This window comes from Triturus cristatus, chromosome 10 (assembly GCF_964204655.1).
Source record: "Triturus cristatus chromosome 10, aTriCri1.1, whole genome shotgun sequence".
Taxonomy (NCBI): domain Eukaryota; kingdom Metazoa; phylum Chordata; class Amphibia; order Caudata; family Salamandridae; genus Triturus; species Triturus cristatus.
Genome location: NC_140593.1, coordinates 210415889 through 210429132, shown reverse-complemented (window position 1 = coordinate 210429132; position 13244 = coordinate 210415889). Strand labels below are relative to the sequence as shown.

The 13244-nt window shown below is 38.8% G+C and overlaps 1 protein-coding gene across 6 annotated transcripts in view; it reads right to left on the bottom strand.

Annotated features, from left to right (window-relative positions):
- The window catches only part of NEBL (nebulette), a 678034-nt gene that overhangs the window by 54961 nt on the left and 609829 nt on the right, over window positions 1-13244 (bottom strand). For 4 of the 6 annotated variants that reach the window (XM_085630816.1, XM_085630817.1, XM_085630818.1 and 1 more), the window contains 5 exons: window positions 11486-11578; window positions 6581-6673; window positions 4475-4567; window positions 3445-3537; window positions 2410-2502 (listed from right to left, as the gene is read on the bottom strand). The exons of the other annotated variants lie outside the window; for them this stretch is intronic. In XM_085630816.1, coding sequence (XP_085486942.1) covers window positions 2410-2502; window positions 3445-3537; window positions 4475-4567; window positions 6581-6673; window positions 11486-11578 — 465 coding nt within the window. The remainder of the gene's footprint in view (window positions 1-2409; window positions 2503-3444; window positions 3538-4474; window positions 4568-6580; window positions 6674-11485; window positions 11579-13244) is intronic. 6 annotated transcript variants of the gene reach the window in all.

Genomic DNA, 13244 nt, shown 5'->3' with positions numbered 1-13244 from the left:
CAGGTGGTAGGCTCTTGTTTATTTTCTTGAAGACAGCAGAGTGTGCTGCTGTCCTATTGAAAGGCAGCTAAGTATTCCACATTACAGTAGCTGCAGGGTTAATTGAAAAATCACCATATGCTATTTAATTCCATTTCGATTAACAAGTTTAGGTTCTCTGTTGGTTCTCCGATTCCTCTTTAACTGGATTAGATCAGTCATGCAAGTTGGTAATTTTTTAATATAAAATGCTTTTCCATAGGAGACAAAGAATTCGCACTTTGACAGGAAATAGTTAGCCAACCATTACTGTTTAGATGCATACACATTTCCAGAAGACACAGATTACGTCACTCATTCTCTTTAAAACTCACTCAAACAGGTTTACCAAATTACCTTGGACAAAGTTAAAAAGCCATCAAAAAATTTAGAGCATATATAGAGTTGATCCCAGATATAATATATAAATGATAATGTGTTTTATTCAACCACCATCTGAACCTGGGGTTCAAATGATAACATATCATCAAAAAGTATTCCTATGGTTTGGACTGCCACTACCAGGCAGTTGATTGAATGGAATCAGCAGAATGATTGTTGTGAATATGAGACATGAATCAAAACCTTGATTTAGATATTGTTCTGTGTTCTACCAAGAAATTCTTACAGCAAGAGATCAGATTGCAATTGCAAATGAACATTTAAAACTGTAAGTCATTTGTGTCTGCCAACTGAATACAATCAGCTGAGACAATCACTGACCACCTTAACTATTAAGAACTTGAAGGAGCTGAAGAAGGATGAGATGAGGCAGAAGTCAATTGGAGGCTTGGAAACTTCCTCCTTCACAGTATTGCTTATTTAGTGAAAAAAGATTTAGTTAATCAGATCTAAAAATTCAGGAGTCATTCATAGGTACAGCATGTGTTTTACACAACTATTCACATTTAAAGCTGTGTGAAGCTGGCTGTAACTGTATTCTAGCAACAATTCCTTAGATACATCCATTATTAACAAATATGATTCATGGCTTACCTCCCTGACTTTAATTACTGCATAAATGTATGTATCCTCTTAATCAACCAAGGGCCTCATTACGATTCTGACAGTGCAGAAGTGGAGCGGTTCACCACTTCCCTACTCCTACACCACCAAACCCGAATGCTGACCGCTTGCCAGATTACAATACAAATCATTGAACGGCAGGCAGGCAGCATGGAGGTCCCGCAGCAGTGCAGTAAAAAAGCTCAATGAGCCTTTAATACTGCCCCACTGTGGGACCACCAAAATGTGTTCCAGCACGGCATGGAATGTAAAGTCTCTGCTGTGCTGGAACTGGGGATGGGGGGCGGTGTGCCTGAACACAGGGGACACAACATGTAATCCCCTGCATGCACCTACCTGCTTGGCAAAAGGGGGGCCATGAAGGGCCCCCTGCATTTCACAACCTCCAGCTTTCACATGGCGCTGCTGAACGCCATGTATGGCTGGCATTTGGAAAACTCAAAACATGCATGGTGGTGCTGCAGTAGCACAGACAGAATATTCTGAGCTCCTGACCATCGCGCCACCACCAGGAGGTGGTTGCGGCAGAGGTGGTTGTGGCGGTCAAATGGTAGTCCTAACACCAAGCTTATAAAACGGTGGTGGGACTGCCACCGCTGCGCCCCGCAACTCTGGTGGTCCATGGACCGCCAAACTCGTAATAAGGCCCCAAAAATTTAACATGTGTCTTTTAATATGATCCCTTTGGAATATAGATTTATAAGCAACCCAGGTACCTGAGATAACCAACACAGTTTTTACATTTTGAGATGCTTGTGATCAAGTGAAATCTTTTCTCAAATCAAATATTGGGAGCAAGTAATATCATTAAACAAAGAGGGTCATAGTAATTTCTTTTATTGCCAGATATGGTATTGAAAACATGAGTTCCATGCACAAAAGATAACCATGGGTTGACAGGACCAGAATATCAATGCCCTACTTGGTGGGGAGTATAATGGGGAGTATAATGATAACCCAGGGATAGGCTGGAAACACGAAGCAACCAAGCTGGAATTTTGTGGTGATTTATAAAACATTTATATGATATTGACAACCCTTGTGTATTTTTCAAAATAGGAACCCGAACACACACATATTCAAGAGGTGTGCAGGAAAACAGGTTAATCTACTTCAAACACCACCTAACGTCCAAATTGGTGATGTAGACAAATGGAAATATACAAAACTAAATTTTTGCAGCCTAAACATTTAGAATTGTTTGAATTCCAAAATAAGAGTGAATAAGGTACTTGCGTTTAACACAGGACTTTTGACCAGTGTCTCCAAACCATCCAGCATTAATCATATAATTTGTTTTATAACCTTCTTCCGTGAAAATACCCCATAACTGTGTTATACAACATATTCATGTAATACACTTGCCGAACTGATGTTTTCTTGATTCCTTTTCACTCGTTCTATCTCAGGAGTTACACCTACAGGAGTAACCTTTCCCAGTTGCTCTTTGTAGTGAATCTAAAGTTCAAGTAAAATATAGTTTCAGAGAATATGGCTCAATTAGAAGCGCATCTTTAGTTTTATGATGTTGAACGACAATTCAAATGAAGTACCACATAACATGTAAAAGGATATATATATATTTGGACAAAATATATCGAGGCTTTATAAGTATAGCATTTAATGAATTACAAACTATAAAAGTTACATCTTTTCTTGAATCAAATATCGGTAGCAGGTACTGTCATTAAACAGAGAAGGTCATTGTAATGTCTTTTAGTGTCAGATATGGTATTTAAAACATGAGCTCCATGCACAAAAGATAACCGTGGTTTGATAGGACCAGAATATCCACTTGCCTATGTGAAAAGGTCTCCCTACTTGGTGAACTTTACTACATACATAAAGTAGAAGAAGGAGTGGCACATGGGGATTATAATGAATGTCCAGGGATAGGCTGGTAACACAATGCAACCAACTGGAATTTTGTGGTGATTTACAAAACATTTGCATGATATTTTCAACCCTGGAAACACCCTTGAAGGTAATTCTTTAAGATTCCGGAGAAAGTGTATTTTCAAAGTAGGAACCTGAATGCACACATATTCAAGAGGTGTGTAGGAGAACAGGTTCATCTTCTGCAAACACCATCTAAGATCCAAATTGGTGATGTCGACAAATGGAAATATACAAAACTACATTTTTGCAGCCTAAAAATTTAGAATTGTTTGAATTCCAAAATAAGGGTGAATGTAGGAAAATTAAGATGTATTCCTATGCTCTAAGGTGATTATGTGCATGAGGAACAATCTAGAGTGAGATAGGTACTTACGTTTTACACAGGACTTTTCAATGTTGTCTCCAAATCATCCAGAATCAATCACATATTTTATTTTATAACTTCCTTCCCTGAAATGCCCCATAACTGTGTTATTCAACAGATTAATGTAATACACTTGCCGAGCTGATGTTTTCTTGATTCCTTTTCACTCGTTCTATCTCAGGAGTTACACCTACAGGAGTAACTTTTCCCAGCTGCTCTTTGTAGTGAATCTAAAGTTCAAGTAAAATATAGTTTCAGAGAATATGGATCAATTAGAAGTGCATCTTTTTGTTTTATGATATTGAGCAACAATTCAAATTGAGTACAATATAACATGTAAACGGGTTATATATATTTGGACAAAATATATTGCAGCTTTATAAGTAGAGTATTTAATGAATTACAAAAGAAAGAAGTGAAATATTTTCTCAAATCAAATATCGGGAGCAAGTACTGTCATTAAAAAAGAGGGTCATAGTAATGTCTTCTAGTGTCAGATATGGAATTTCAATACGAGTTCCATGAACAAAAGATAACTGTGGCTTGACAGGACCAGAATATCAATTTAGAAATCCACTTGTTTATGTGCAAAGATCTCCATACTTGGTGGACTTTCCCACATATACAATTAGAAGTAGGAGTGGAACATGAGGAGAATAATGATAATCCAGGAATAGGCTGCAAACACAAAGCAACCAAGCTGGAACTTTGTGGTCATTTACAAAATATGTGCATTATATTTTCAACCCTGGAAACACTCATAAAGGTAATTCTATAAGATCCTGGAGAAAGCATATTTTCAAAGTAGGAACCAGAACACACATATTCAAGAGTTTTGTAGGAGAACAGGTTTGCCTACTTCAAACACCACCTAAGGTCCAAAATGGTGATGTAGACAAATGGAAATACACAAAACTCAATTGTTACAGCCTAAACATTTAGAATTGTTTGAATTCCAAGCTAAGAGTGAATGTAGGAAAAAGAAGATGTATTCCTATACTCCAAGGAGATTTTTTGCATGAAGAACAATCTAGAGTGAGATAGGTACTTGTGTTTAACACAAGACCCCAAATCATCCAGCAACAATCACATAATTTGTTTTATAACCTTCTTCCCTGAAAATCCCCCATAACTGTGTTATTCAAAATATCAATGTAATACACTTGCCGAGCTGATGTTTTCTTGATTCCTTTTCACTCTTTCTATCTCAGGAGTTACACCAACAGAGGTAACTTTTCCCAGCTGCTCTTTGTAGTGAATCTAAATTCAAGTAAAATATACTTTCAGAGAATATAGATCAATTAGAAGTGCATCTTTAGTTTTATAACGTTGGACAATTAAAATTGAGTACACCATACCACGTAAAAGGGTTTTATATATATCTTAGGACAAAATATATTGAGGCTTTGTAAGTAAAGCATTTAATGAATTACATTGGATGAAGAGTGAATGAATTAGTAATTTTGTGAGTGATAGCATTTCCATACAGCAAGAAAAAAACCACACCATTACTAGCTGCAATACACCTAACACTGATCAACAGCCTACCATAAATTATGTGAATGAGAGTAGACACTATTTTCCCAAATAAACAACATCTTCACCCTAAGAATCGTGCCTATGTATGGGTGCAAATTTGTTATTTTATCTATTCAACAACATTCATATTAGTTTGCCTGAGAAGCTGTGCCAGATGCAGGTTTTCAGGCTTACTTTTGAGAATGTCACATGATAAGTCTCATAGGGTCCTATTGCCTATGTGCAGAATTCAACATAATGCAGCATTGCATAAAAGGGAAGGGACGCCTCCTGTACAAATGCACATTTTATTCCACAGGGTGCCCATTGTTCTCAGTGGAGAAAGTTCTACCACAACCTTTCCAGGAAATTCTGAGGCAATCCCTTCCCAATCCCTTCTAGGAGTAAATCTCTCACGATTTCAAGGTATGAAGGGGGTTGCATCACAGTTTAAGAAATTCTACAAATATACATGTTTGTGGTTGTTCCCAAACTTCCAAGGCAATCGACACCTTGGAAAACCCACTTCCCACCCCTAAGGTGGGATTTACCAATGTAGATTTCTTGGCACTAACGGCAGAGACGTCCACAGTAATAAATCCATTTTCACCTGTAAGGAATTTCTTATTGGATTACTTAAAAGTACAGATGGAGGTATTTCTGACCATAACATTTAATTTTGGCCAAAAATACCCCCTTGAAAATGACTATTCAACTTCATTATCAAAAGATCAAGATTTTCAAAAGTTTTGAATTTCATCTTGATGAAAGTTCCTAAAATGTTTGATCTAGTAGGAGATACTACATTTCAATCCACTGAAGATCGAGGATCTCAATTTAGAGTTTGGCAGATGGAGTAAAGGCAGTCAAGGTGATAGAGGCCTTTATGTCCGCCAACTTGCCTTTACACCTCCCACCAAATTTAGAGTTCACTGTTGGCTCTGCAAGGAACTCTATATGTTTTAATTAATTGCCATCAAGGTGGTTCATACAAAGCCATTTAAAATTTGATTGATGATGGATGCTTACACCCAGCTTTTAAAAAGTTCATTTTCTTTTCCAAAAACAAACTCCCAATGCGAGAGTTCTTTTTTTTTTTTAAAGAAACAACTAACTGCCCCAACACCACTGGAATTAATTCCCATGGGCTGTTGGTTCTCTTTTATTTTTACAGTTTCTTCTCACCAGGACATTACAATTTGGGAAGGCCCACAAACGTCCATGTTTGTGGGTGTACCGAACTTCCAAGACAAACACATATTGGAACATCCACTTTTTCCCCACTCAAGAGAATTATGCAGTAATAAATCCAATTACTCTCCAACAGGAAACCCTCTGTTGATTTCTGGCAGGAATAAGGGGACTAATTAGGATATTTTTGGTCATAATCGTGTGCTTACGACCACAAACACGTTTTTTGAGTAGTGCTCACAAAATACATGTTAGGAAACATAAATAGGTATATTTTATAATTTTCTGAACCATGACCATAAAATATAAACCAACATAAATATAAAAGTCTAGCGTTTGCAAATGTTGCCATCTGAAAATGTCAATAGACTATCTTGGTAATGATATTTAAACATGATTTACATTTTTAGTTTTCATAATCATAGGGAAATGTAAAATTTTAGATCAGATATGAACTTATTTTAAAATTCAGTACTAAATGTAGGTACCACAAACAGCGTGTGACTCCATATTAGAGTAGGCAGTATGTTATGCAAAAAACAAAAGTTAATAAGAATTGCTTGCCGTGCTAAGATTTTCTTGATTTGTCTTGACCCTTTCCATTTCAGGTGTGATGCTAACAGAAGTAGCTTTGGCAAGTTGTTCTTTGTACTGAATCTGTTGGTTAGAAGAATATTGTGTTAAGAAATGTATGCAAAAAGCTAAATTGATTAAAGAAACACATATAATGGAACCACAGCCTACAATCTTTCTTTGGAGTACATCATGCCATGTAGCATGATGGAAATTAAGGCTGTGGGTGTGCATGGGGGTCCTTCGCCCGACCCAGAAGACTGATCATGTCACATAAAAATCATCTGCCTGTTAGGATGCCCCGTTTTTGCTTCCTGGATTGTTAATGTTTAGCTTCTCATACGCTGTGACTCCTGTTAACGGAGATGCAGCCCTTCTGTACTCCTGCAGGCATGCTCTCTAAGGAAGTCAGAGTATTTGGGTGATGAAAACATATAGCAACTAACATGTTGGTAGATGACTGTCAAAATGACAAGAGGCAAACATATTCAATTACTAGACTATGAAGTAAAATGTGTTATTCATACACATGAATTATGTCATTGTGATTACGTGAATCATAAGGAAAGCTAAAAGATTAAAGGAGTGCGCTTCCACGTGACACAAAATGTAAGGAAATCTTAAGACACAACATATTAATGGTGGTAGTGAGAGATTCATTTTCAGTATAAACAACTAGTCCTAGAAATCACTTTAAATATTTCACTCAGTTTTAGATTACGGTTGGCCACAGGCAGCAGCCAGTCTGCTGAGAGCTCTTCCACAGGTCCATAAGTGAACTGAAGAGTGGGTCTGAGGGTCCTATTTTTATACCTGGTGCGAGCATTGAAGTGGAAGAAATATCTTGAGTTTTCACCCCCGCAGTAGTGTCTGGAATCCCCTGCTTACCTGCCCTGGTCCCAGTCTGTCTTGGCTCACAATAGACTAGTGTGAAATTCTTTGTGAGTGAGCAGGATGTTTGAAGTGTGGCTGTCTGGGAGGAATATGCAAAGGTCAACAGCCAACTGCGGATAGCCATGCGACCCAGGAACAGGCTGCAGGCCCCAAATATTTAGGGTAAGAAAATGGCAACTTTCTAAAAGTGGCATTTTCAGAATTGAAAGCCCAATTCCTTAGATACCAAAGAAGACATTCCTACCTGCTCCTAAACACAAGCTATCACTTTTTAGATGTAATGATGGTAACCCAATGTTGTTCTAAGGGAGAGGTAGGCCTCAAACTAGAGGGAAATGATTTTCACTACCAGGGCATGTAATGCCTTAAAGCACATGTCCAATGTATTATAAATATAAAGCACCCTGCCCTATGGGCTGCTTAGGGCCTACCTTAGGGGTGACTTACATGTAATAAAAAAGGGAGTTTTGGACTTTAGGGCTTATTTTGTTAAGTCCTATTGGCAGTTTAACAATGCATACAGTTTACAATGGCAGTCTTGGGATATGTTTTAAGGGCTACTTAAGAGGTTGTCACAAGTGCTACGAGCCAACTAATAGCATTTAACATACTAGCATTGGGCATGTGGTATACTAATTTACAAGGGAAATATAAGAATAAGAAAAATAAGAAGCACTTTAGCACTGGTTAGCAGTGGTAAAGAGTCCTAAGGCCAACAAAAACTATATTCAGCAAAACCAGAGGGGTGAAGGCAATACGTTTGGAGGTGACCCTGTAGAGAGGACCAAGTTCAATAGTCTCCTCGCACAAGTCTCCAGCAGGCAAAAGTTCACATCAAGTTACCTCTGAAATCTGAAATTCCTTAGATTTGCAAGAATTTGGTTATGTTAAACCTATTTTAAAAGTGCCTAAAATAAATATTTCATATTCTCTAATAAATGATGAATTCAATATGTATTTGCTCCCCTTGAGGAAGGAGCAAAGCTAAATGAATTAAGTCAATGCATAATTACTTTCAAACTTGTGCCAACAAAAAGTCTTCTGGGAGCAAAGCGCAGTGGGAAGATGAAATTGTTGCAGCTTAGCTGCACAATTTGTAATGGGATGAATGGCCCCATTGTTGTCTGGCCTATTAATCAAAGCACGTACACTTATTGGCTGCAGAACATTTTAAGTGCAGGCCCAGTTTCTGTTATAAAAGACACACAATTGATGGATGGAATGCAGAACAAATCAAAACATTCACCCCCAGTCAAGAGATCTGGGTTAAATCCATCATTCTTTTGCTCACCATGCCACCCCAGTTTAGACCTGGCCATATGCAAATCAGCCTTGACCCTGTGCCTCATGGGAACAGTCCAGCCCGAACTGCCAAGCCAGGTCCTTCCTGGACCGGAAACAAGCATCCTAGGACCGGTTTCGGGGTTTCACCCCTCTTCAGCCACGATAGCTTGATTCCAGTGGCACAGTGAGCCCAGGACCCACATCTAGGCATACCTGGCGCACTTAGGGCGAGAAAGCAAAAGACCCACAATTGATGGATGGAATGCAGGACAAATGAAAACATTCACCCCCAGTCAAGAGATCTGGGTTAAATCCATCAGTCTTTTGCTCACCATGCCACCCCAGTTTAGACCTGGCCATATGCAAATCAGTCTTGACCCTGTGCCTCATGGGAACAGTCCAGCCCAAACTGCCAAGCCAGGTCCTTCCTGGACCAGAAACAAGCATCCTAGGACCAGTTTCGGGGTTTCACCCCTCTTCAGCCAGGATAGCTTGATTCCAGTGGCACAGTGAGCCCAGGACCCACGTCTAGGCATACCTGGCGCACTTAGGGCGAGAAAGCAAAAGACACACAATTGATGGATGGAATGCAGAACAAATCAAAACATTCACCCACAGTCAAGAGATCTGGGTTAAATCCATCATTCTTTTGCTCACCATGTCACCCCAGTTTAGACCTGGCCATATGCAAATCAGTCTTGACCCTGTGCCTCATGGGAACAGTCCAGCCCGAACTGCCAAGCCAGGTCCTTTCTGGACCGGAAACAAGCATCCTAGTACCGGTTTCAGGGTTTCACCCCTCTTCAGCCAGGATAGCTTGATTCCAGTGGCACAGTGAGCCCAGGACCCACGTCTAGGCATACCTGGCGCACTTAGGGCGAGAAAGCAAAAGACACACAATTGATGGATGGAATGCAGAACAAATGAAAACATTCACCCCCAGTCAAGAGATCTGGGTTAAATCCATCATTCTTTTGCTCACCATGCCACCCTAGTTTAGACCTGGCCATATGCAAATCAGTCTTGACCGTGTGCCTCATGGGAACAGTCCAGTCCCAGTTTCTGTTATAGACACAAGCAATATTCTTGTCTTTTGAGGAGTAAATAGTGTGTTTCTCTGGAAGTTTTTTTAAATTGGGTTGAGTCTATTTGTTTTGATATGCACTTTTATACTGAATGTTGTAGATTTTGGATAGCTGAAAAGTAAATCCCACAAGATGTTGCATGAATCATATTCCAGAAAAGTTGGGGGTGAGGAATATTTTAATATTAAGTAGGTAATCCACATATATTTTCAGGGCTGAGTGGCAGAAGGGAAAACAGGCAAGAATATCCCCATACACCTGTAGAGAAACACTGAGAAAATACCCAAAACATCCCACTTGAATTTCCTGAAATAAAAAAAGAACTTGGATCAGGGCGGTAACCAGTCAGATTCAAGGGAGATGGTCAAACAAATCTCAGGCCTTATACTAAATGGATAGATTGTTTGCTTAAAATAGCATTTTCTATTTGAAGGACTGCCCAGGGCGGAATCCTGGGAAAGCAGATACTATCCATTTGTGGGATCCCATTCAGCTACAGTCTTGAAATTCTAAAATGGACTGGCACTAGATATGAATAGCATGCTGGTTCTGTGGGGAATGATTCAGTCTGTTTGAATATGCATGCAAATGTTTTAATAGGTGGAGAGGGTCAATGGAGAAGTCCTAAAGGCACTTGAATGAACACAAGTTGGAATGCCTACAATATCAGTACAGAAGAAATTATGTATCAGAGTTTTGCATTTTCTTCATTCTTTTCAGTATTTGAAGAGGCTTCTACTGAGCTGGACCAAGATTTTCTGTTATGTTCAATGCAATGCACTAGTGGCCAGCTTTTTCACAATTATTGGTTTAGTTGCTGAATGTTTCTATGCATTTTCATCTACTTCTACATAAAGTGTTAATGAATTCTTATCACACAAAACTCCTCCTCTTAGCGTTTGAGCATGGTTGATTTGTATTTCACCATCATCATTCCAGCGCAACTAGCTAGTTACCAACAGTAACTAAATCTCATTTTGAACAGTTGTCTAATGTAGCTCATGTGGCTATATTGAAATTCTTATAGTGTGTTGAAACCATTTATGAATGAATCTAATTCTGTGGAATGAAAACCCATTGTATTGTTTATGTTCCCTTTTATTCATGGTAGACACAACAGGTCAGACATAGGGAAAGAGTTCTTCATGAAAATTACCTGACACATATGACAAGGGATACATTGTTTTTTCTACATTTTCAAAATCATACAAGCACATTAAGATTTATTTGACGATTGTGACTGTACATAAGACTAAACAAAATGTGGCATGTTCCTCCCACAAAATCACTTGAAATTTGGCAGAGAAACAATACGATGATTAAGGCAGAGACAGTTTGTATACTAGAATGAAAAAACTGAAAAATGCAGTATGGAATTACATGCACATCATTCAGGATATGAAATAGAAGGTCAGGATTCCTCCATCCCTATATGCATGATGAAGAACAATGTTTTACATTATTTTTTTGTATTGTATTTCCTGGTAAAAGAAATATTTAGTACATGTAAAGGAAAAAATGCACACGGGTTAAAATGTTAGTACTGATAATACAAATAATTAAGAGAATCTTATTACTGTACAATAGACAAATATAAGACATGCATCAAAAATATTTAGTACAAAAGACTTGCCAGACTTATTTGTTGTTGATTCTTCTTGGCCCTTTCAATTTCAGGGGTGACACTGACAGAAGTGGCTTTACCAGGCTGTTCTTTGTAATGAATCTGAGGGTCAGAGGTACAGTGTAAAGAATGACTTGTACTTTAAAATCACACTGCAAATTAAACATATCAATAAAAATCAGAAATGTACATGTATTTAAGTCTCTAAATGTAAAAAGATGCAACCTTGTTGCTCCAACTTAATGTGCAGATTTCAGATCGAAAATCACACTGAAATTTTCCCTGTGTGGTGAATGTATTACATCCACTCAAAAGTTATTCTTTGCATTGTGTCACCTACCATTTTAATTATGAATTATTATTATTATTATTATGTTTATTATTATTATGATTATTTTTTATACTATTGGTTGAAGAGCACCCAGGCCTGGGCTTTCCAGCGCTGACAGAAATCGTAACGGGAACAATGATGTGCTATTTATATAAACAAGTAGGTCTTTTACTGCTTTCTAAAGCTAAGCAGCTTATCATTAGCCCTAAAATGGATAGGGAGAGAATTCCAAAGCTTAGAGACCAATCAACAAATTATCTCCCTCCACTTGTAGCCTCTTAATTCTGGGAACAGCCAGGAGAAAGTGGTTATTTTATCTCAGATGTCGTGCATCGCTATACAGGACAATTAAATGGCTCAGGATATGTAGACCCTGAGTGCACTTTTTCTTGAGTGGAATACTGAGATCTTTGAAATTAATTATTTTTTTTACTGGCAGCCAGTGAAGGCTGGCCAAGGCCAGGCGTTCAGACTGAGATTTAGGAAGGCTCATCAAAAAATGGGCTGCAACATTTTGAATAGTCTGCAGTCTCTTTAGGACATGGGCGGGGCTGCCTAGGTAAACTGAATTACCATAATCCAACCATGAGAGAATGAGACCTTGTACCACTATTCTTCGGGTTTCCTCAGGGAGCCATTTAATTGTCTTCTTCGAGGCTCTTAACAGGCCAAAAAAAGTCACTGCAACTTTCTTGGCTTAGGAGGCCATGGTGAGATCTTGATCTAAAGGAACTTCCAAGCTCTTGACTTCCGGTGGGGGAGACAGGCTGTCTCCCATGCATGAAGTACAAATGATGTGGTCCCACAGAGATGAACTGTTCTCGACCACCATGACCTCTGTCTTGTTGCTGTTTAGCTCAAGGCAGCTAGAGGCCATGCATTTGATGACTTGCTCAAGGCAGCTAGATAGGTTCACCGTAGTTTGACTCATTCCGGTGCCAGGGAGACAAAGATCTGGATGTTGTCAGCATAGGACACCATAGTAAAACCAAATGAGAGGATAACATCAGCTAAGGTCCATACATATATATTGAAAAGAGTGGGGTTCAGGGAGGACACCTGAGGCACACTACACTTAAGCTAGTTGAAAGCTGACAAACAAGAACCTTCCCTGACCTGAACACTACTGTTATCAAGCCATTTTAATACTGTTGCCATTATCCCTAACGTCTCTAATCTATATTGGAGAATGGGATGGGAAACAGTGTTGAAAGCTGCTCTCAAATCAAGAAGAATGATCGCAGTTGACCCTTCTTGGTCAACAGTTTTCTTTAGATCTTCCATGGCCAGCAGGAGAGCCATTTCAGTAACATTCCCAGGTCTGAAGCTGGTCTGTGTCTGATGCAGTAGATTATGGGCCTCTAGGAATTTGCTGAGGTATCTGTTGACCAATTTCTCCAAGATCTTGCTAGCACCTGGGAGCAGAGATATTATTCT